Below are 25,078 nucleotides of genomic sequence, written 5' to 3'. Positions count from 1 at the left end.
AATTTTAAATTGAGAATTTAAAAAAATTTTGAAGTCAATGTTGCACAGAATTACAAATTTTTTTACTTTGTAGAGTTACGTTTTTTCTTTGTATATTCAGCATTCAAATCCTATTTATTCCTCTAATACTTGGCTCGCAATTAACCTACACCTTACGAGCATTAGCATTTTCTTGATGATCTTATGGTCTACAAATAATCACTGCATTTTACAACTAAAGTAGAGCCCCATCCAGCCCATTTATTTATTTATTTATTGCTTTTAGTAGTTTTATTTTTAAAAACATTCTATGGTATCACACACATAAAAAAATCCATTTTAAAATACAGCTTAACTAATTTATTATGGAGTAAACATCAAGTCAAAAAAGAATACATGACCAGCTCTCCAGATACCCTTTACTGGCCCTTTATTAATCCCAAACAACTCCCTACCCCCTACCAAGGTAACTAATGTCCTAAAGTTCAGAGTAATTATCTTCTTACTTTACAGCATTATCTATTCCTAAACTCTAGACTTCAATTTGCCTGCTTTGAAATGTTATAAACCTGAAATCATAGAGTAGATGCTCTTTTGTATCTGACTTCTTTTGCTCAATAATTTGTTTATGAACTTCTTCCACGTTGCAAAAAGCATTAGTTTATTCATTTTCATTGCTGTATAATATTCTGTCCTATGAATAGACAGGTCTGGTATTGATGAAATCCCTCAGTTTGGCTAGGCGTGGTGGCTCACCCTTGCAATCCCAACACTTTGGAAGCCGAGGTGGGAGAATCACTTGAACCCAGGAGTTCAAGACCAGCCTAGACAACATAGCGAGACCCCCATCACTACAAAAACATTAAAAATTAGCTGGACATGATGGTACACATCTGTAGTCCCAGCTACTCGGGTGGCTGAGTGGGAGGGTCACTTGAGCCTAGGAGGTCAAGCCTGCAGTGAGCCATGATCACACCACTGAACTCCAGCCTGGGTGACAGAGCAAGACCCTGTCTCAAAAAATAATAAGAAAATTAAAAGAAAAAAAGAGAAAAAGTAATCCCTCAGCTTTTGTTTGTCTGGGAAAGTCTTAATTTCTCCTTCGTGCTTGAAAGATATTTTTACCAGATACACTATTCTAGGGTAAAATACTTTTTCCTTCAGCACTTTAAATATGTCATGCTACTCCGGCCTGGCCTATAAGGTTTCCACTGAGAATTCGGCTGCCAGATGTATCGGAGGTCTTTTGCATGTTGTTTCTTTTCTCTTGCTGCTTTTAGAATCGTTTATTTATCCATGGCCTTTGGGAATTTGATTATTAAATGCCTTGAGGTAGTCTTCTTGGGGTTAAATCTGCTTGGTGTTCTATAACCTTGTACTTGAATATTGATATTTTTCTCTAGGTTTGGAAAGTTCTGTTATCATTTTGAAGGACTTCTACCCCAATCTCTCTCTCTCCCTACTTCCTCTTTAAAGCCAGCAACTCTTATATTTGTACTTTTGAGATTGTTTTCTAGATCTTGAAGGCATGCTTCATTCTTTTTTTCTTTTTTTAATTTTACTTTAAGTTCTGGGATACATGTGCAGAATGTACAGGTTTGTTACATACGTATACATGTGCCATGGTGGTTTGCTGCACCTATCAACCCATCATCTAGGTTTTAAGCCCCACATATATTAGGTATTTGTCCTAATGCTCTCCCTCCCCTTGCCCCTCACTCCCCGACAGGCCCCGGTGAGTGATGTTCCCCTCCCTGTGTCCATGTGTTCTCATTGTTCAACTCCCACTTATATGTGAGAACGTGCGGTGTTTGGTTTTCTGTTCCTGTGTTAGTTTGCTGAGAATGATGGTTTCCAGCTTCATCCATGTCCCTGCAAAGGACATGAACTCATCCTTTTTATGGCTGCATAGTATTCCATTTCTAATCAGCACCTCTACCCCTACACCACCGTGTTGCTATTGTAAACAATGCAGATAGTTGTTCAGATATTCTGTGAATGCAAGCGAAACATAAGCTAACATGGAGAGGTGTTTCTGGAAAGGTATGAACAAATCCAGTCAAACCCACATGTACTCAGAGCATACATTACGTAAAGGACATCCAAGATGGGTTCCCTGGTGCCTTATGTAGATTGTTTGGTGAGGTCATGTTTCCCTGGATGTTCTTGATGTTTGTAGATGTTTATCAATGTCTGGGCATAAAGAGTTTATTTGAAGAGTTATTAAAGAAGTGTTTATTGTTGTCTTTGCAGTCTAGGCTTGTTTGTACCTATCCTTTCTGGGAAAGTTTTCCAAGTATTTAAAGAGAATTGAGTGTTGTGATCTAAATCTTTGATCCCTGCAGCCATCTCTGCATTAGGGGGCACCTAAAGTCCTGTAACACTGTGACTCTGGCAGACTCATTAGAGGTACCACCTTGGTGGTCTTGGGTAAAATCCAGGAGCATTCCCTGGACTACCAGGTAGAGACTCTAATTCTCTCTCTTTCCTTTCCCCTAACAAGTGGAGTCTCTCTCTCTCTGCTGAGCTGCCTGAAGCTTCGGGAGAGGTGATACAAGCACTCCTATGGCCACGACAACTGGGACTATGCTGGATAAGATGCAAAGACTGCAAAGCACTGGGTCCCTCCCAAGACCCACCCAGTCACTACCTGGCTACCACCTATATTCACTCAAGGCCCAAGGGCTGTTCAGTCCGCAGGTGGTGAATCCAGCCAGGCTTGCGTCCTTCCCTTCAGGGCGGTGAGTTCCCTGCTGGCCCAACTCTAGTCCAGAAATGCTGTCCATGAGCCAGGGCCTGGAGAGGGGAACCTTTGGAATCTACTTGGTACTATGTTCTACGTGGCTGAGCTGGCACCCAAGCCACAAGACAAAGTCCTTCCCATTTTTCTGTCTCATTTGCTCATACAGAAGGAGTCTCCCCCTGGGGCCACTGCTACCCAGGCTCACGGCTAGTACTGTCTGGCTACTGTCAGTGTTCACTCAAGGCCCAAGAGCTCTTCAGCCAGCTTGTGGTGAATGTTCCCAGGGCTGGGTCTCTCCTTTCAGGGCAGGAGGCTTCCCTTTGGCCCAGGGTGGATCCAGAAATACTGTCCAGTAGCCAAGGCCTGAAACTGGGGACCACAGGAGGCTGCTTGACTAAGTTCTTGCCCAAGCTGCAAAACAGAGTCCCCTTTACTCTTTTCTCTCCTTTCCTAAAGGAGAAGGAATCTCTTCCCATGGCTACCACAGCTAGGAATGTGGCCACATCTGAATCCAGTATAGGCCTGGATTTCACCCAAGGTGCCCAGTGAGTACTCCCTGGGTATTTCTGATGTTTATTCAAGGCCAAAGCGCTCTTTAATCAGCAAGTGATGAACCCTGCTAGGACTGGGCTCTTCCCTTCAAGGCAGCAGGTTCCCTTCCAGCTCAGGTTGTGTCTGGTAATGTTGTCTGAGAATAGTGCCCTATCCTGTGGCTGGGCTGGTATCCAAGTTGCAAGACAAAGTCTTCTTTACTCACCCCTCTCCCTTTCTGAAGCAGAAGGTAGGAGTCTCTCCCAGAGCTGTGAGCTGTACTACCTGTGGTTGGGGGAGAGGTGACACAAGAACTCCCATAGCCACCCCAGCTGGTGTCTCCCTAGCGTCATGTACCCCAAGTCCACTGACTCCAAATCCAGCATAGCGCCAGAACTTACCCAGTAATTGAGGTCCTTGTAGCCTAGACTACCTTTCAGGTTTATTTAGAACCCCAGAGCTTCTTTAGCCCATGGTGGTGGGGCTAGTCAGAATTCAGGTTCTGACCGCTGGGATGGAGAATTCTTCCCTGGCTAGGGCTGATCTAAATGCTCCCTCCATGGGTGCTGACTGGGTTCTGCCCCCATGTTGCTTTCCACTGTGACAAGGCAGCACTGAGTTCCAATACAAAGTCCCACAATTACTGTATTCTCCCTCCACCACGCACACAGTCTCTCTCTACTGCCAGGGAATGGGGGAGGGGTGACATCAGCAATTCAAGACTATCTTCCCTTCCCTCTTTTGTGCTTCTTTCCTTTATGTGATGTTAAAATCAAGTACTATAATGGTCCATCTAATTTTTTGTTCTCATGAAGGTATTTCTTGTATGGATAGTTGTTCAGTTTGGTGTTCCCATGAGGGAGACAATCACTGGAGAGTTCTATTTGGACATCTTGCTCTGCCTCCTCCTTATTAGCTCTTTGATGTTCTTAGAAAAATCTACTTTTCAGATTTCTTCAAGGAATATTAGTTGTCTTCAGAAAGAAGGTTGGTCCAAATTGTTCTGAGATTACAAGAATCAGAAGCTTTTATTTTTTTAGTTATGTAATATTTGAAATATGCTAAAAGACACAAAAATAATGAACACCTACATAATTACCATCTTATTTGAGAAATAAAACATTAAAAGTATTGTATAGTTGAAGTTCCCAAGATTTTTCGGATCCTAATCTACTCCCTCCCCTCCAGAGGTAATCACTATCATAAATTTGTTTATATTCCTTTTTTATTATAGTAAAATATACACAATGTAAAATGTACCATTTTAAACACTTTTAAGTGTACAGATCAGCAGCATTAACTACATTCGCATTATTGTGCAACCATTACCACCATCCATCTACAAAACCTTTTCATTTTCCCAAACCGAAACTCTACCCATTAAATAATAACTCTCCATTTTCTTCTCCCCCCAGATCCCCTAGCAAACACTATTCTATTTTCTGTCTCTATGAATGTGACAGCTCCAAGTGGAATCATATAGTATTTGTCCATTTGTGTCTGGCTTATTTCACTTAGCATAATGTCTTCAAAGTTCATCCATATTGTAGCCAATGTCAGATTTTCCTTCCTTTCTAAGGTTAAATAATATTCCATTGTATGTGTATATCACATTTTGTTTATCTATTTTTCCACTGAGAAAAACTTGGTGCTTCCACCTTTTGGCTACTGTGAATCATGCTGCTATGAACATGGGTATACAAGTATTTCCCTGCTTTCAATTATTCTTGGCATATAAATTGCTGGATCATATTGTAAATCTATTTTTAATTTTTTGAGTAGGTGTCATGTCATTTCTTGTAGTGGCCACACCATTTCACATTCTCACCAGAAGTGCACGAGTGTTCCAATTTCCCCATGTCCTCATCAACACTTGCTATTTTCTGGTTTTTGCTAATAGCATCCTAACAGATATGAAGTGGTATCTCACTGTGGCTTTGATTTGCATTTCCTTAATGATTAGTGATGTTGAGCATCTTTCATGTGCTTATTGGCCATTTTTATGTCTTCTTCGAAGAAATGTCTGTTTAAGTCCTTTCCCAATTTTTTAATTGAGTTGTTTTTTGTTGCTGTTTTTGAATTGTAGGAGTTCTTTATGTATTCTAGATATAAATTCTTTGTCAGATGTATGATTTGCAAATATTTCCTCCCATTCTATAGGTTGCCTTTTCACTGCATTTCCATGACTGTTAATTAGGTTGAACATCTTTGTTGTCATTATTTGTCCTGTGGTTCCATTTCCTTAAAGGATAAATAGAAGAATTCTTAAAATTTTTCAAATTTATGAAAACGGTATTTTTACTATTTCTATATTCTTACAATTTGCATGTTTGTACTCTTTGTTCATTTGGGTTTTTTTAATAGTTTTATTATTGATTTATTGAAGTTTTTATATTTTATCTCATTAAGGAGCTTGACTTTTCTGCGGTGACTTTTGATGAAGTGAGATTTAAATTTTAATGTTATTTGATAATTTTCTTTCTGTTTTTGTTTTTAAGATGGAGTCTTGCTCTGTCACCCAGGCTGGAGTGCAATGGCACAATCTTGGCTCACTGCAACCTCCGCCTCCCAGGTTCAAGCAATTCTCATACCTCAGCCTCTCGAGTAGCTGGGATTACAGGCATGTGCCACCATGCCCGGCTAAATTTTGTATTTTTAGTAGAGACGAGGTTTCACCATGTTGGCCAGGCTGGTCTCGAACTCCTGACCTCAAGTGATTTGCCCACCACAGCCTAACAGCTTGTGGTTTGGTATCATATTTAAGAAATCCATCCCTGTTCCAGTACATAGATATTCATTCTTTCTTTTTGGTTTGTTCATTCTACTACTGTTATGGCTGGGATCGCAACACAAGGTTGAATAAAGGAGTGATAGCAGGCATTTACATGTTGTTCCATTTAAAAAGACTTTTAAATTTCCACCACTAAGTATAAAGTTTGCTGTAGATCTTTGATAAGTATTCTTTATCAGGTTTAAAAGTTGTCATTTATTCATATTATGCCAGATGTTTTGACATTGTCGAACCTTTCTATTGCATCCTTTTTCTTATGTTTAACTCCTTTCTGCTCTTACATTTATTATTTCTTTTATGCCCTGTTTTGGAAACTTATAACAGATTGCTTAATTTTCTTCACTGAATTCTAGGGTCAATAATTTTCAACATCTTCCCTCGTTTTTAGTAAAGACTATAAATTTCTCTCCAAGAATGATTTTTGTTGTGCCCTAAAAATTTTGAAAAACATTTTCATTGTATTTCATCTCAAAATATTTTCTAACTTTCATTATGAAATCTTCTTTGAGCCATGACTTACTTAAATACACAGTTTTTAATGTCTGAATGTATAGAAACGTTTAGCTACCTTTGTTATTGATTTTTAACCTAATTGCATCATGTTCAAAAACATAATCTAAATTTTAATAATTCCTGAAATTGTTAAGGTTGGTTTATGCCCTAATATATGGTCAACTGTCATTAATATACCATTTGTACTCAAGAAGAATGTCATTTTTTAATTTTGGAATGCAGGGTTTTTTAATGTATTCATTACATGGATCAAGCTTGAAAATTACTTATATCTTTTAGATGCTACAATTTTTTGTCTACTTGACATCAGTACATAGGAAAAAAAGATGTTAAAGTAATCCAAAATAGTGGTAGATTTGTCAGTTATTCTTATAATTTGTCAGTTTTCACTTTTTGTTTCAGCATCAATGTGCCTACTGTTTTAAGATTATTAATTGTATGTTATTGTTATGTAATTACACTCTTCACCTTAATGTTAATGTTTTTTGTATTAAAATCTATTTTGTCTGATATTAATAAATTCACTAGTTTTATTCTGATTAGTATTTTTCTAGTATTTCTTTTTCACATCCTTTTACTTTCAACATTTTATGCCCTCGTGTTAAAATATTCTCTTAAAAATGACATACAGCTGACTTATTTATTTAATTACTTATTTATGTAGTCAATCTCTGTCTTTGAATAAGTAAGCTTATTTTAATTCCTGAGTTGATTGATTGAGTTTTTCTGCCAGAGTATAAGTCCCTGAGACATGGAAATCTCTATCTGTTCACCATAGGCTTAAATAGTGCCTGACAAATAGTAAGTGCTAAATAGATCTTTGTCGATTTCTGTGTTATGTTTGGTTATTTCTGCCATATTATAGGCTTTAGTCCACATGCTTTTCCCCCCTCTTAACCTGCCTTCTCTCATATTCTTCAAGATTTCTTTTATTCATTTTTTCTTTATTTACAATAACATTAAATGTTATTGTAAACATAGATATCTTAACAAAATCATAATTTCATGATTATCAACTGAGCAAGATAAAGGTCATAGAATACTTTAACGAAAATCACCCCCTAATATTATACATAATATATTTTTATTCTAACCTGATATTTTCCCTGACACCATCCTTAAATTAATTATTATGGTCATAAATGTGTTTACATAATCAACATTTATCTATAATTATTATATACACATGTCTACCAATTTTTTCTCGCATTTCAGTTCTTCTGAATTTATTTCCTTCTTTCTAAAGTGCATCGTTTGGAAGTTCCCAAAGTGAGAGTCTGTTGGAAGTATACTCCCTTCATTTCTGATTGTCTAAAATGTCTCTAATTCACCCTAGTTCTTAGATAACAGTTCAACAGGTTATAAATTTCTAATCTAAAATATTGGTGCCTTGAAGATATTATTTCACTGTCTTCTGACTTGTGTCATTGCTGTTGGGAAGTCAGATCTCATTCCTTTGTAGATAATCTTCTTTTATCTCTGATGCTTTTAAGATCATGTCTTCATTTGAAGTTCTACAGTTTAACTGCAGATGTGTCCAGGAATAATTTTTTTTTCTTAACCTGCTTGGTCACTGTGTTCAAAATCTAAGAGGTCAAGTCTTTCATAAATTCTGAAAAACTGCAAACCGTTTCCTTTTTAATACTTTAGTCCCTGATTCTTTCTATTCTCTCGTTTAAGAATTTTAACTGGACATTTGTTACTTTTATTTATTCTACCCTCCAGATCATTGAGGCTGCTTATTAAATTCTCCATGTTCTCCATGTCTTTGTCTGCTTCATTTTGAAATTTTCTCAGATCTGCATTCTCATCCTTCCTTTAGCTCTGTCTAGATCACTCCTTAATAGATTCAAGATTTTCATTCCAATAATTGTTTTTCCACTCCTAGAAGTTCTCTTGAGATCTTTTTTTTACGTAATTTGCTTATTTTATTTTTATTTTTATCTTTTGAGATGGAGTCTCTCTCTGTCACCCAGGCTGGAGTGCCGTGGCATGATCTCGGCTCACTGCAACCTCCGCCTCCCGAGTTCAAGCAATTCTCCTGCCTCAGCCTCCCGAGTAGCTGTGATTACGGGCACGTGCCACCACACCCAGCTAATTTTTTGTATGCTAGTAGAGACAAGGTTTCATCATGTTGCCCAGGCTGGTCTGTCCTGAGCTCAGACAATCTGCCTGCCTCAGCCTCCCAAAGTGCTAGGATTACAGGCATAAGCCACTGCACCCAGCCCTTTTGTTAAATTTAACATTTATTTTAAGTTCAGAGGTACATGTTCAAGTTATATAGGTAAACTTGTCTTATGGGGCCCCAGTGTGTGTTTTTCCCTTCTATGTGTCCATGTGTTTAAAATCTTTTTCAAGGCAACTTTTAAAAACCTAGTTTTATTCTTGTGATTTTTATTATATTTAGTACTTTACACATGTTTTATATTTTGTATCTAATAGTGCTATTTCTCAAGATTTCGGAAAGCTAATTCTGCTATTTGTTGTTTTGCCATCTCTGGGATATTTTCTCAAAAACCAATCAATTCTCCCATTCTCCAAAACCAACTGGATGTCCAAAGATTCAATTCAATTCTGATAACTATCCACATAGAGTTAGTGTCAGGTTCCACAAGTTGAAGGCTTCAGTATGACAAAACTGTGCCCATTTTAGATACCAGTTGCAATACTTCTGATCAACCAGCTACAAATCAGGAATTTTCACAACCCCCTCCTCATGTTCAGTAATTTGTTTGCTGAGCTCAGGAAAATGCTTGCTTGTATTGGTGTATTATAAGGGATATCACTCAGGAACAGCCAAATGGAAGAGATGCACAGAGCAAGATAGTAGGGGTGAGAGATGTGGAGCCTCCAGGCCCTCTTTGGTATGCCATTCTCCCTGCACTATGATGTGTTCACCAACCTGGTAGGTCTCCAAACCCCAACTTTTATGGATTTTTATGGATTTTTCATTATATAGGCATCCTTGTTTAAATTATTGGTCATTGGTGATTAACTCAGTCTGCAGCATCTCTCCTCTCTCCAAAGGTGGGGGAGGCATGAAGCTGAACGTTCCAAGCCTCTAATCACATAGTTGGTTTCTTTGGCAAATTGCCCTCATCCTGAAGCTATCTAAGGGCCCAGCAAGAGTCACCTCATTAGCATATACTCAGATAGGCTTGAAAGGGGCTTGTTATGAATAACAAAAGATGCTCCTATCACTCAGGAAATTTCAGTCATTTTAGAAGCTGTGTCAGGAACTGGGGACAAAGACCAAATATTATTTTAAAAGGACGTTACTCTTAGCCCTTGCATTTCTATATTCTTTCAGTGTAATCGTAGTCTGTGTTAGGGCTTCACCAACAAATTTTGCTACCATAGTGCATGATGCTTCCGTGTCAAAAAATTCCATAACCTTTTCTTCACCATTTTACCTATTCATTTGCATAAGATTTTGGGTTTGCAGCCAGGGGTCAAGCTAAGAGACTCTGGCCCTTTTGTCAATAATTATTTTGATTAGTCTGCCTGTCTATTGCCCCAAATGACTACAGACCAGGTTTCTCACTGTAATATTTGCCTTCCAGCTTTTTAAAATCCCCACACTTTTATGAACCAAACTGGGGTTCACTTGCTTGGTACATTATGACCAGATATTTACATCAAGGTTTATAGTAGGAGAAAGAAAGGCTTTATTTGCAGGGCACCAAGCAAGAAGGATCAGGCAGCTAACACGTAAGTTCCAAACTCCCCGACGTATTGCAGGCAACAGTTTTTAAAGGCAAGGGTAAATTTTAGGAAGGCAGAAGTTATAAGCAAAATCATAATGCATGGAGAGTATACATTGGTTTTGGCCTAAAAGGGCAGGATATCTTGAAGCGGGGGCTCCCGGGTCATAAGTAGATTTAAAGACTTTTTAATTTCGAATTGGTTAACAAATAGAAGCTTTCTTTTAAAATTTGAGGTCAGCAGAAAAGAATGTTAGCTCTGGCATGTGGGTGTGACTTCCTCCAGGCCCCTCAGGAAGACATTTAGAACCAAGAATCATGGTTAGAGTTCAGTCCTCAGTTCTCCTTTATCTGAGGTTTATATGCCAGGGGATCCATTTGTTGCGGGGGGGTGGGGGGGTCCGGATTTCTGAAGAACAACTCAGAGACGTATATTAAGATGTTATTTTTAGGTTTTATAGGAGAACCAAACTTTCTGTGATTCTAACTTTTTTGGCTATTGTTTTAAGCTATTACTATATTTTTGCTTATCAAGTTATTTATTTACTTTACTTTTCAGGGCTAGCTAGGTGCCTGAAACTTTTTTGAAGAAACTCAAGATATTTTTCTCATTTTCACACTTAAGGAAGCCTGCAGACTCCAAAGAGGAGGTCTCTGCTCTGTCTTAACATTGGGGTAAATAGAACTTGTTAGAGGCCCTTTATTATTGAGGGACTGGCAGAGGATCCCTTTGGTCCACCCAACCTTGTATAGTGCTGTATTAAGACTTTTGTTTCATCCTCATCAATGTCCATCTATTTATCCCATTTCTTAATAACCATCTAAAGCTTTCCACCTGCAGAGGTGAGTCCTTTGACTCTCTCCTTCTTCCCTGTTGTTTGCTCCTATCAATGTTTGCTGTATTCACCCCATTTCTTAATAACCACTTAACAATTTCCAAATCACGGGGACAAGTCCTTCGCCTCTCCCTTCTACCTCTCCTCATTCTCTTGTTAAATAATCTAATGTTTTTATAGCATCTGTAAGACCCATGAAGGGAAGCTGAGAAAGCAAATTTCATAAGAACTGTTGCTCCATTTTGCAACAGTTAAGTTACATGGGGCACCAATTTACCATAACCTGGGTAATGGGCATACTTAGTGGATAAATATCCTGCTTATTATGAAGCCAATCTTATGTGGCTTGCATATGAAACATATCAGCTGCTTCATCTGAGATTTCCCACTTGTCATTTATAGGGGGATCTGTTTATCCCCCTTCTCAGGATAAACAGATCTTATAGTCACTTTTATTTAGTCCACCAGGCTGGCTGTTCTTTCAGGAATAACTTGCTGTCTGTCTGGATGATGTATACCCATCTGCAATGGTTCCATAGTGAGCAGTGGATCCTATATCCACCCAAACATGCCTTCCTACTCTACAAAATTGAAAAACAGTTACTTTTTTTTAAGTTAGTCATTCTTACAATGCATTTTAGTAAAGGAAGCTGATGACACTGATCTACAAAATAAAATATACCCCCTGGGTATATATATTTACACTCTATCCCCTAGTTTTAGTAGTTTCTCGGTTTTGCCCACCCCTCAATGTGGACCACCTTCTTAGTAATCAGAGATCTTAAAGGTACTCTCAGTTGTTCCTGCATAATTTCCTCCCTTGAGAGACTTTGGGTGCTAGTGACTGAAGTTCAGCTCAACTGAAATCTGTGCTTGGTTCAGCATTGAAGTTTAACCTGGAAGTCATTTTTAATTTCATTTTAGCTCTTACAGATAATAATAGCCAAGGGATTGTATATTTTATTTTTTTCTATTAGTTTGTATTACCCTATGTATTCAGCAAACCAAAAGGCTGGGAATCAGATTCACTGCTAAATTCCATTGGTAACTTTTACATTTAATAACTAACTGAAGCACAGCTGCTGCTCCATACTATGAATAACCAATCAAAGGTTCCTCCTCCCTCACCGTTTCATCCTTTCTCTCCCCAAACCACATGCTTCTGTGAGTCAGGGCCATTCTAGCAAATCCCACCTCTGATACCAGTTCTGAAGTGATCTTCTTTTCTCACAATATTCTGATGTCAAATGTGTAGGGTTTTCCACATCACTATTTCTCTAGCTTTCTGACACTAGGTGTTCGATATTGCAATTCAATTCTGACACTAACTACCTGGAAACCCTGTAGGTTAAAGGCTCGGTCCCATAGCACTGCCCTCCACTTTAGATACCAGTTATAATAATCCCAGCACTTTGGGAGGCTGAAGCAGGTGGATCACTTGAGGTCAGGAGTTTGAGTCCAGCCTGGCCAGTATGGTGAAAACCTATCTCTACTAAAAATACAAAAAAAATTAGCCGGCCATAGTGGCCCATGCCTGTAGTCCCAGCTACCTGGGAGGCTGAGGCAGGAGAATGGCTTGAACCCAGAAGGCGGAGGTTGCAGTAAGCCGAGATCACGCCATTGCATGCCAGTCTGGTCGACAGACCAAGGCTCTGTCTCAAAAAAAAAATAATAATAATAATAAGTAAATAAATAAATAAAGTCCCAGGCCTCCTATACTTCTGACCAAGCAACTATAAATCGAGAGTTCTCATAATCCCCTTCTCAGCTTTGATAATTTGCTAGACCAACTCACAAAACTCAGGACTTACCATTTAGCAACATAATAACAACAAAATACCATAAGAGCAACAAAAACAGTCAATGCAGTAATAGCAAGTAAAGGATACAACTTAGAAACAGCCAAATGAAAGAGAAGCATGTATAGAGAAATGCATGACAGAAGAGGGAGGGTACACAGAGCTTTCATATCTTTTCTGAGAATATCACCCTTCTAGAACTTCAATGTGTTCACCAACCCAGAAGTTCTCCAAGCCCTGCTGTTAAGAAGCTTTTATTGAGATTTCATTATGTAGGCATGATTGATTAAATAATTGACTATTAGTGATTAACTCAGTCTTTAGTCCCTACTTCCTCCCTGGAGGTTGGTTGGTTTTTCTAGTGACCAGCCCCATCCTGAAGCTATTATAGGCCTTCCAAATGTTGCCTCATTAGAACAAAAGACACTCCTATCATCCTTATCAAATTCAGGTAATTCTAAAGGTCTTAGGAGCTTTGTGCCAGAAACTAGGAAGAAAGACCAAATATTTTTCTATGATACCACACCACCTCTCACTCATTGAAAATTGTATCTTTGTGTGTTTTTCCACTCTTGTGTGTAAGATGTAAGCCATTATTCAGTGGGGCTTGATCTGTGTGAGAATCCTGTGCAGTCTAGGGTTATTTTGCATCCTTCCCCAGAGGATTTTCTTTTTCTTTTTCCATACCATAGAATGTTACCAATCAGAGCAGTTTATTCCTAGACATGAGAGTTCCTAAACTACCCAGGTAGCATAAACTCAAACCTTAACCCACATGCCTATAGTGAAAATTCCCAGAGGAAAAAAAAATTCTAGTCTAGGCCCCAAACAAGTCAAACACGTTTATTCTCCCTTTGTCAATCGTTCAAATTTTTATCTCTATCATTTTACTGATACCCCGATTTCACCTTAATTTAATAATGTACCATGCTGTATTATAATTGACTGTGTACTTATGTACTACAGGCACCAAATAGTAAACAACACCATGCCCTCTATTATCTTACCTTTTCATTCTAATGTCTGACTTATATTTGTAAATTCTTGCAAGAAGAGCCTAAAAACACTTGTCAAGTAAATTAGGTAATCAAATTATTTATCAAAATTATATATCTTACTGAGCTTATTTCTAATATTTTACGTTTTGTCTATTATGGATCAAACCATTGTTTACAATACACTGCATATTTTATCATATCTACATATTTTGGGTTTTTTAATCTTACATGGTTTGTTGTTTGTGTGTTTGTTTGAGATGGGGTCTCAAACAATGGCTATTTTTGAGTGGCTATTCGCAGGTATGCTCATAGCACATTGAACTCCTGGCCTCAAGCAATCCTCACACCTCAACCTTCTAAGTAGGTAGGACTATTGACACGTACCACAATGTCAAGCTTTAAATCTTACACGTTTGTATTGAGTTTTATATATTTTCTTTTTTGATACCTTAGTGAACTCTTGTCTATACTAATTGATTTTCAGTTTATCCTCTTGGATTTTCTACAACCATCTATTATTAAGTAATAATACGGTGGTCTCTTTACTTCCAATGTTTATATCTCTCATTTTTATTTCAGGTCTTATTACTTTGTCCTAAAGTTCCAAAGCTGTAGATAATAATAATAGTGGTCAAAAACAGTTATTTTGTTTCTGAGGTTAACAGGAATAAAACAGATTAAAAGTTGTTTCATCACAACCAAACTAACTACTAATAGTGAAGAGTGGATAGCAATGTCTAATATCTATATATCAAGGTGTCTCTTCTTTTAGATTTCCATATATAAAGCAGCATCTCATCTCAAATTCTAAGTCAAAGCCTTGCTGACTTTCAAAATTGGTATATATGTTAACTACAGGAAATTTCTGATAAGATTATTTGCTTACGAATCATGATAATTCATGAGTAATAATAATTTTGTAGATAATTCTTTGTTTTTAAATTATCATTAATAATTCAGCTTATTACATGAAAAGTTATAGTACTTATAAACCAATTTCAACAAAAAGCAAGAAAGAAAGTCTCTGTTCCAGGAAAGGAAATCACTGTGCTTTTCTGTGATGATAGAAGTTTTTTAATTAAGAACATTGTGAATGACATATTCGATCCTCTTTACTTTTAGCAAATATACAGGACCTTATAAAATACATTTTGTGTATTAATCTGACTTATGGCTTCATCATCTAGCTCTTAATTTTTCTTTTGATCTATTTTCTTCAAACACACTACTTTACACTTTTTCTTATCTCATATGAATTTATGTAGGGCAAGTCATTACACTTCCAGAACAAAGGGAAATATAAACAAATAAACAAGTGAATAGGTTACCAGTCTGGATAGAAAGGAAAATTAAGGCTTTGAGATCACATGACTTTTATTGTGCGATGTTTAAATTAACTACCCACAAGTCATTTTCTGTGAGATGTAGAATTTAACCCAAAGTGGGAAAATAATAATTATAATTTAGGTCAAGAAAGATTATGTTAAACATTTATTATTTTTATTATACTTATAAATGTAAGTCTTGTTACCAGTGATAATATTATAATAATGTTGTAATAATGGCATCACCAGGATGTATTCAATATTGCTACCTTTGTGCTAGCTGTAAAAAGTAATAATTCCAAATCCCCCAACTGTTATTTTTCTTAAATAAGAAAAACGTGCTTCCTAGAAATTCAACATGACAGTTTCATCTCTGTCTTACATCTCATCTATAGTAAGGATCCTATATTTTTTGTAAGATATATTGAACTACTAGCTAAATCCCTGGATAAGGAATCTTTGGTTTCAAGTGGTAGGAATCACAGCTCAAACTGACTTAGTGAAGTCAGTTTTAAAGGGGCAGAACACATTGGAACACACTGATTTACATAACTTGAAGATCCACAGGCGGGACTGCTTTTAAGCATAGCTTGATCCAACCAATAGCTCACTTACTATCTCTCACCACTCTGTTTCCACAGTCAACTTGAGAATTTATTCTCAAATTCTACCTGGTGTTCCACTAACTCTGCCATGCCCTCAAGTGCTAGGTTCTTGAATATAATAGCAACATTCTCAAATGTCATTACAGATCTCAAATCTCACTTATTACCAAGGAATAAGAGTGCCCCTTCCACACAATTCCCGGAACCCACTCTTTTGCATTGGCCCAAACTGCATCATATGCTTATGATTGAACGAATAACAGGGACCGGGTGAAATAGCATGGATTGATTGACTTGGTCAATTGGGTCTCACTTTTAGAGTAGGGGGTGATTGAGAGAATTCACCAAGGAATAAAAAGGGGAGGAGGAGAGAAATGCATGCCAGATAGCCAATTAACCAGTGATCATTCCAACTCTCATACAGTGCAAGAAGACATCAGTTTCAATGATGTGAGTCTAATAAACATTGAGAGGGAATCTTTAATGTTTGTATTTAATATCTTTAATGTTTGTATTGTCTCTAGTCTACTTTGATAAAAGTAGGATCAAGGAACTTCAGTGTAATAAAGCCCAGAATAAAGATCCAATACAGCTCATTAAACATAAAACTTTGGAATCAATAAGAATTTCAAATGAAAGCGAAATGAGCTGTGTATAAAATTCCTGTGGGATTATGTGTCTTTCTAAGTTTTTATGTGGGTTGCAAGAGAAAACTTAAATATACAAAAATTGATCTTGGAGAAGTAGACCACCAGCCTGAAGTGAAAATTAGGAATCTCGGGAATGAAAACCAATTTTTTTTCTATTTCTGTCTATAACTCTGAAATTATAATGAAGGTCAAAGGGAAATATAATTTATTGTACAATTTATTATCTATATAGTATACATATGACTTTCTGAGATATCAAGTATAAAAATCAAAATATACTATCTGTTTTTAAAAGTAGAGACCATTTTATTATTTATGGGGGGCAATAATAATAACAACTTTGCTTCAAAGTTGCCACCTTTTGCTATTTTCTTGCTGATGTGAATTTGTGGATAACTTCCAAGATAGAAGTATTAGCATTAAAAAGAGTACAAAATAAAACTCAGAACATGATTGAGAAAGAAGTAATGACAAAGCGTTGGCATTACAAAGGTACTGTAGAAACGAAAGTCTGAAACTGATCAGTAAAAAGGAGTCATATAAAACTTACATGGTCCTATCTCACACTAAACAATCAGGACCTTAAAAATGAGATTTTGCTTTAACCTAAATGTCAGAACATTTTGTTATGGACAAAGTTCAGGGAAATGACACAGACACCAGAAAAGAGAGGAGAAAATGAAACTTATAGAAAAGTAATGATAGACCCCAACAAATCTGCATCTTTCTAAAAAAGTTTTTAAATCTCTATGATTTTTCTTTTTAAGAAACTGCTTTGCAATGTTCCTTCATGATCTGTTGGCTGTGGTTATGATGAGGTGTCCAACAGAATATACAGATAACAATAGTGTCTACGCTTAGTGCTTTATTTCCATAGAGCTTAAAATTTATTTTATGGATATTTAACTACATAACAAATACAGCTATCCCTCACATATATAGATGAGTCTGTTCATCTACAGTCTATATTTCATGTTTTTGCAGATGTTTTTCTGATGCTGCCGTTGGTTGCATTAAGCCAAACTCTCCCCATTAATCCAATCTTTTGTGACTGAGTTCATATTTCCCAGAGAAAGAGCTGCAGCAAGCCAACTATAAAACTAATTTTTCCATCCAGGCAAAGCTGCTCTGTTCATTTGAGCATCTACTCTACTGAGTCACACAGTACAAATTATTTTACTTCACTCACACTTCATAAGGTGAACAGAACCCATTTGGGGTTTAGGCAAAATGAAGAACAAAGATAAGGTGATTTTTTTTCTAAGTTTAGTAACAGAAAATAAATCATATCTCAGAAGCTCTAGATATTTTATTAGTTTTGATTTTTTGCAGTTCTATTCCTATTTGGACCATTAAAAATTCAAGATTTGGGAATGTATGTTTTCAGATTAAATTCAAATGTTGACTGAGCATCTGCTAGGTGCTTGAGGCATGAAGATAATTTAAAGATGTGGCCAGGCACAGTGGCTCACACCTGTAATCCCAGTGATTTGGGAGGCCAAGGCAGGGGGATCGCTTGAGGCCAGGAGCTCAAGACCACTTTGAGCAACATAGCAAGACCCCATCTCTACTAAAAATTAAACAAAAATATATTAACTGGGCATGGGGGCATGTACCTTTAGTCTCAGCTTCTCTGGAGTCTGAGGCAGGAGGATTGCCTGAGCCCTGAAGTTCAAGGTTACAGTGAGCTATGATTGCATTACTGCACTCCAGCATAAGTGACAGAGTAAGACCCTATTTCAAAAATGAAAACCAAAAATTAAACAAAAAAGATGGGATCTTGAAGAGGATTAAGAGTTGTCAGGGTGTTAAGACGTGCCCCTATGGAACAGGAGATTCACTCTGGAGTGAACATAAATGTTCCTTACGAGTTTGAGGCCAAGCACGGTGGCTCACGCCTATAATCCCAGCACTTTGGGAGGCCCAGGTGGGTGGATCACCTGAGGTCAGGAGTTCGAGACCAGCCTGCCCAACAAGGCGAAACCCCGTCTCTACTAAAAATAACAAAAATTAGCTGAGCACGGTGGCAGGCGCCTGTAATCCCAGCAACTCAGGAGGCTGAGGCAGGAGAATCGCCAGAAGGTAGAGGTTGCAGTGAGCCAAGATGGCGCCATTGCACTCCAGCCTGGGCAATAAGAGTGAAGCTCCCTCTCAAAAAGGTGGCTCATGCCTGTAATCTCACCACTTTGTGAGGCCAAGGCGGGTGGATCACGAGGTCAGCAGATGGAGACCATCCTGGCTAACATAACCCCATCTCTACTAAAAATACAAATATTAACCAGGTATGGTGGCAGGCACCTGTAGTCCCAGCTACTCGGGAGGCTGAGGCAGGAGAATGGTGTGAACCCAGGAGGTGGAGCTTGCAGGGAGCCGAGATCGCGCCACTGCACTCCAGCCTGGGCGACAGAGCGAGACACCATCTCAAAAAAAAAAAAAAAAAAAAGAGTTTGAATGGAAGATTGGAAGATACTGTAATATTCAGGAAACCCTTTATGAGCTAGATGGGACTTAGACACATCTGGAAGGACAGTGATAGATTGAATAAAGGAAAAATGGGGAGACTAGGTAGTTGTTTCTGAGTGGAAAATCACAAGCAAAAGTTCAGAGGCCAGATAAGCACAGGCAGTGAAATCAGCAGAGCTGGTTATAAAGGTTGATACTAGAGAAAATGTAAGAATCATGGCTAGATTGTGAAGCAGATGCACACTGCTGAGAGCCTTGAATGCCAGGAAAGGAAACGTCTCCAGAGTTCCTGAGGAAGGATGTGACAGTGAAAAAGGCAGGTGATGTATCAAAAATATTCATCGAGTGGTGATGTAGCGATGTATTGGCATGAAACAACACTGGTAGCAGTGAGACTGGTGGGGAAACTCTTCAATAATCCAGATGTTATGTGATGAGAAGTTTGACCAAGATAATAGCAATGATAATGCAAAGAAACAGGCTGATATGGGATGCATTGCAATGTGCAGGTTTAATTAGCTTTTGAGAGACTCACTAAATGGGGAATAAGAGGAAAGAAAAGTCAACAATGGCTTCAAATTTTTAAGCCAGAATAACTGGGTGAATAATGGCTATCCTCATAACAGGCTGGTGAAAAAAAAGGAAAAGAGAAGTTGTAGAGATTATGAAAATCACTTTTGAGGAACATATTTGCTCTATTTTAACTAACTTTTGGAGTGATGAGCAAATAGCAATGTCCCAGTAGGTATTTGGAAATGCCATGTTGGAATTTGGTGGAAATTTCCAGCTGCGACTGTAGCTTTGATGTCCAATTTTTTGGTTAAAAATAGTAGCCAAAGACAAGACTAGAGATATTCCCAAGGGTGTATGTATGAAGAGAGTATCAGTGAGCTGGGGACAGCTGTGAGGAGCACTGAATGAGAAGGCAGGAGGAGAAAGGGGAATGTGTGTGTGTGTGTCAGAGAGAGAGAGAGACTACTACTGAACTCCAGGAAGACGATTTTTAAGGAGAGGACAATAATACCAAAAAGTCAAGAAGCCAGAATAGCTTGAGGACTTGCAAGGTGGTCAGTTTCAGCCTTCCGGAGTACAATAAAATATTTCTGAAGAAGGGAAAACTGTCTACCTCTTTCAGTGAAAGTTTGACATCTTTTCTCTAGGGGAAAAGAAATTGAAAGATTATGTTTCTGCGAGAAATTTAATCTGCATAATCTATCTTTGATATTATTTTCTAAAGCATCCACTTTGCTAATGGTAAAAATTTGGAGCTGTTCACACATGCAAACTGATTTTTTTAATAATAAATTCAGTCATAGTCACATAAATTTCATCTCCAATTGGGATAAATTGTAAAGGAATGCATTAAAAGATGTGTTTCTCCCAAGTTTCTTTTGACATGACAGGAGCAAAGAAGACATTTTTTAATCAATTCTACTTTCCTACAGAAGGGTAATATAATCTGGTTAACTTTTATATCCATCAGAGGCACAGAGCTTTTCGGACACAGGTAGAGGTTTATGAGCACAAAATCGAGAACAATTAGCACTCAAATTAATGTTACATGAGATTCAACATCTGGTAAGTGTGTTGTCATTTTTGGTCATAGACCACCTGTTAGGCTAAATGTTCATACAACAGCAATTTACCCTGCATACAAATGGAAAAAGAATGATACTTGAAAAAAAATTTTTTTCTAAATTTAACCATATGTATATAGGAGCCTCCTACATTTTAAAACTTCAACTGGAAGTTAATAATGGGTCAAATACTCACAGGATGAAGCATATAGGATCAGAAGGAACAGAGAATATTTACATTTTTGCAAGCATGTTTTATAATAAATTAGCCATAGTATAGTACTGATATTCATTTCTATTCCGTCTAATCACTGCCAATAATAGTATTGCTCTCCTATTTATCTATCAAATATTTAAGGACAAGAAGAGGTAAACCATTCAAAGTCTTTATGCTATCTATCTACATAAGAGGGTCCTCAAACATCAGGCTGGTTTTGGCAATAGTGCTGCACCAGAAAATGCCAAATCTCGAGGTTACTCAGCTGCCTTTTCATACAATCCAGTTATTGGTAACTTTAGTAAAACTAGTAAGCTCTCCCCTTGCTAATATTTCAGCAAAATAGTATTCGCTTGCAAAGAGAGGTGAGTCTGTGATGATCAGCTGCAGATTTCAAAAGCAAAGAAACTTCCTGCACTTTTGAAATTGAAAAGCAGAAATCACATTTTTACCTTGTTTATAAAAATGAGCCATCCTTTTAAAAAGAGGCATTTTGTAACACAACCACCAACTAAAGAAGCATCTAAGGCTAGGTGCAGTGGCTCACGCCTGTAATCCCAACACTTTGGGAGGCTGAGGTGGGCGGATCACCTGAGGTCAGGAGTTCAAGACCAGCTTGACCAACTTGGAGAAACCCCATCTCTACTAAAAATACAAAATTAGCTGGGTGTGGTGGCGGGTGCCTGTAATCCTAGCTACTCGGGAGGCTGAGGCAGGAGAATTGCTTGAACCCAGGAGGCGGAGTTTGCAATGAGCCAAGATAGTGCCATTGCACTCCAGCCTGGGTAGACAGAGCAAGACTCCATCTCAAAAAAAAGAAAAAGAAAAGAAGAAGAAGCATCTAATACTTGCAATCTGTATGTTAAGATGCCTAAAAGTCACTCTGTTAGTTTGGGAACTCTTGAGCATTTGCTATACTTTTCTAGATAGAGAGTGTTTACTGGCATTCCTATGGCATGTTTCCCGTCGATTTTTATAACCACGACCCTAGACTGTCACAAGGATAGTTTTGAGTGGTAAGCCTTTGTACTTTGGCATCCAGCTGCTTGATTTTCAATTCTGATCCCTATGCTCAGTGTGTGATCTTGGGCAACTTTGGAACCTCTGGAAGCTCCAGCTTTATCATCTGTAAGGTGGGCCTGATAATATGCCCTGCTTCCCACTCCATGATTGAAAAAGATAACCCTGATAATGTGTGTGGCACAGAAGAAGCGCCAGATGAATATTAGCCCTCATTAACAGTAAGGGGTGACCTTGATCCTAAGTCACCAAAGAAAAACTAACATACGTTTGGGATTAAGATGTTTTTGCTCTGTGTTTGGGTTTAAAAGGTATTTTGTGATATTTTAATTATTTCAATAATCAGCATATATTTTAACTCTCAATTTGGCAGACATACACTGTTTACTTAACCAAACTGTGACAAATAACTTACTGCAGTGTTTTCCAAACAGTGTTTTGAAAAACTGAGGTTCTGTGGAGAAGCTCGAGGTGGCATCTGTGAGTAGGGTATAGAACAGAGTTCAGTAGTGAGGATGGGTAATCAGTGTGCCAGGATTCAAACAGAACATCCCTACTTTTTATTGGCTTTTAATATTGGGCTTGTCAGAAAATTTTAGTTTGGACAAAAGGTTCTGAGGCTTAAAAAGGGGGATGGTGTTAAAAAAAACACTCGTGGTATACTATTTTATTTTTAAAAGAAGTATTACAGACAAATAGTGAAGGCTATATTTGAACAATTACCATTTGAGTTCTGAGTCTACGTTAATATTTTACCTTTAACTAAACCATCATTCAATGATATTTGGGATTTTGCCTTTCCCCCTTTCTGGCAGTGTTAAACGAAGAGGGCTTATTAAACCTCTCTGTTCATCATCCTTTGTTTGAGAAATCTATTTTAATAAACCAAAGCCTTGTTACTCAAAATGGAAATGAATTAAGTGAATCTTGCCTCCAGGTCCCCAAGAGGTTAGCCTTTGTACTTGGGCTTTCAATTCTGGTCCCTCTGTTTGCTCAATTCGTGATCTTGGGCATGTTTGTAACCTCTTCAAGCACCAGTCTTATCATCTGTAAGGTGGGCCTCTATCCCTACCCCAAAAGTAACTTAGTGCCAAGCGACCTTGAAGAAGGGTGCAGTGGCTGTGCCTGTGGTGTCTGGAGTCAGACTACCTGGTTGTGAATCTGGCTTTGCCTGCTTTGGAGCTGTGCTGTTGGGCAAGTTACTTCCCATCTGTGTCCCTCAACCTCTTATCCATAAAGTGAGGACAATAGCACCAACCTTGTGAAGTTATTATGTGGAATTCAAAGAACAGTGCACACAAAACTCTTAGAACAGGGGCAGAAAGAAAATAAGTACTCAGTAAATATTAGCTCTTACAGTCATTAAGAATTGAGTCTGTTTTAGAACCATTTTCATGACACGAATTATTTCCAAGTCTAATTACAATAGTCAGTACATTTATCATTTTAAATTTCCTCCTATGGCTAGATAAAGGATGGTAACTAAATTAATTAGCTTTATATTTTAATTCTCACTTGTAATTTTTCTCCTTCCTTTTTTTTTTTATAAGTAACATTATTTCCTTACATCTTAAGCTAGGAAGAGAAAAATCAAATTCTCAGCCGAGCGCAGTGGCTCATGCCTGTAATCTCAGCATTTTGGGAGGCCGAGGCAGGTAGATCACCTGAGGTCAGGAGTTTGAGACTAGCCTGGCCAACATGGTGAAATCCCATCTCTACTAAAAATACAAAAATTAGCTGGGCGTGGTGGCGGGCACCTGTAATCCCAGCTACTCAGGAGGCTGAAGCAGGAGAATCGCTTGAACCCAGGAGGTGGAGGTTGCAGTGAGCCAAAATTGAGCCATTACATTCCAGCCTGGGCGACAAGAGCAAGACTCCGTCTAAAAAAAAAGAAAAATCGAAGTCTCTTGTAAAGAGTCACAGCTAAAAATAATAAGCCTGCAAGCTGGTCCTGAATGTCTATTATTCTGAAGATGAGGAAAGATGACCATGTGATCTAGCCATATTTTATTGTTATGCTTTGTGTATGCTTAGATTACTAAGAAAAGTATAATGAAATATGATTTTGTTATGTTATCTGTTTGACCTTTTGATACACATAATATTACTTCATACCTTTCACGTTTATAGTTATCATTTTTTCCAAGTACAATTCCTGAAATCTGGGGGGAAAAACCCTAAAAATATTAAAACCATAACAAAGCCTCTTAGTTCTTTTTCTGTCATATTTCAGATCTTCAAGCACTCCACATGTTGCCTCAGACAGTTGACTGGTCATCTTTTCCTCCCCAACAATATCTCTTGACTCTTGGGTTCAAAAACAAAGAAGATGGAAAATTTTTGGAAAAAATATCAAGCAGGAAGCTGCCGATATTCACAGGTAAATCATCTGAACCTACAAGGTCTAGCATATAGTAGCCTGTGATGAGTTTTGGGCCCCAAAAAATGTTTGAGTTAAAATTAACTCCTTCTAATCTTCTTTGTGGGTTAGTTAACAATACCTGGAATTCTGGTTCCAGGAAATCTTTCCCCAAGAACACACACAATCCTGGAATGCCCACCCCCTTCACTCTAATCATCTAATCATCTTACCCCACCCACCGCAGTCATCAATGCCTAATCATACAGTGCTTAAAGAATACTAGTTTTCATCATTATCAATTAGCAGAGGTAGAAGAAAATTATGCAATAAAACTACTATATGAAATAAAAAATATAGCCAATGACAATCTTAAATTACTTGTATTCTCTGTTGTTGTATTAATGTCTCTTCCCCCCTTTTCTTATGTAATTAGCCAAGAGTTTAGATCTCCTGGAGAGTATTACAGTTAAATGGTGTTCAGTAATCCGAGTTGAAACTTTCAAAACTCAAGAAAATATTCACATGGAGTTGAAATGTCAAACTTATGAGCTGAATTCATGACCAGGTTAAATTTATTCCTGCAGCTCTAACCACATAATTAAGTATTTGTGTTTTGTCTGGCACTGTATCCTCTGAGGCTTATCTGAACTTTGAGCTACATTCAAAGTCAATGGATCTGCACACTTGAATAATACCTAGGAGGAACAAGACAAGAATCAGACACATTTATGACGCATTTTTTCACAACTCAGGAAAAACAGAGTCTGAAGAGATAGGTGAATTGTTATAGGCTGTCTCTTAGATCTCTCAATCAAGAAACACAGCAAAATAAATAAATGATAGTGTCGAAAGGGCAGCATCTCCTCTGCCTTTCTCCCCATAGATCTTTCTTTGTTATACACATGGTCTAGGGATGGGACTAGTTTCTATACTAAAGATTTCGTATCTATTAGTATTGAGATATT

General features: G+C 37.8%; 1 protein-coding gene across 2 annotated transcripts in view; it reads left to right on the top strand.

Annotated features, from left to right (window-relative positions):
• The window catches only part of SPATA16 (spermatogenesis associated 16), a 251,790-nt gene that overhangs the window by 191,678 nt on the left and 35,034 nt on the right, over window positions 1–25,078 (top strand). For both annotated transcript variants that reach the window (NM_001246421.1, XM_016939979.4), the window contains 1 exon segment: window positions 23,985–24,131. In NM_001246421.1, coding sequence (NP_001233350.1) covers window positions 23,985–24,131 — 147 coding nt within the window.

Source organism: Pan troglodytes, chromosome 2, assembly GCF_028858775.2.
Source record: "Pan troglodytes isolate AG18354 chromosome 2, NHGRI_mPanTro3-v2.0_pri, whole genome shotgun sequence".
In the NCBI taxonomy this organism is placed as follows: domain Eukaryota; kingdom Metazoa; phylum Chordata; class Mammalia; order Primates; family Hominidae; genus Pan; species Pan troglodytes.
This window is presented reverse-complemented; position numbering and strand designations above follow the sequence as displayed.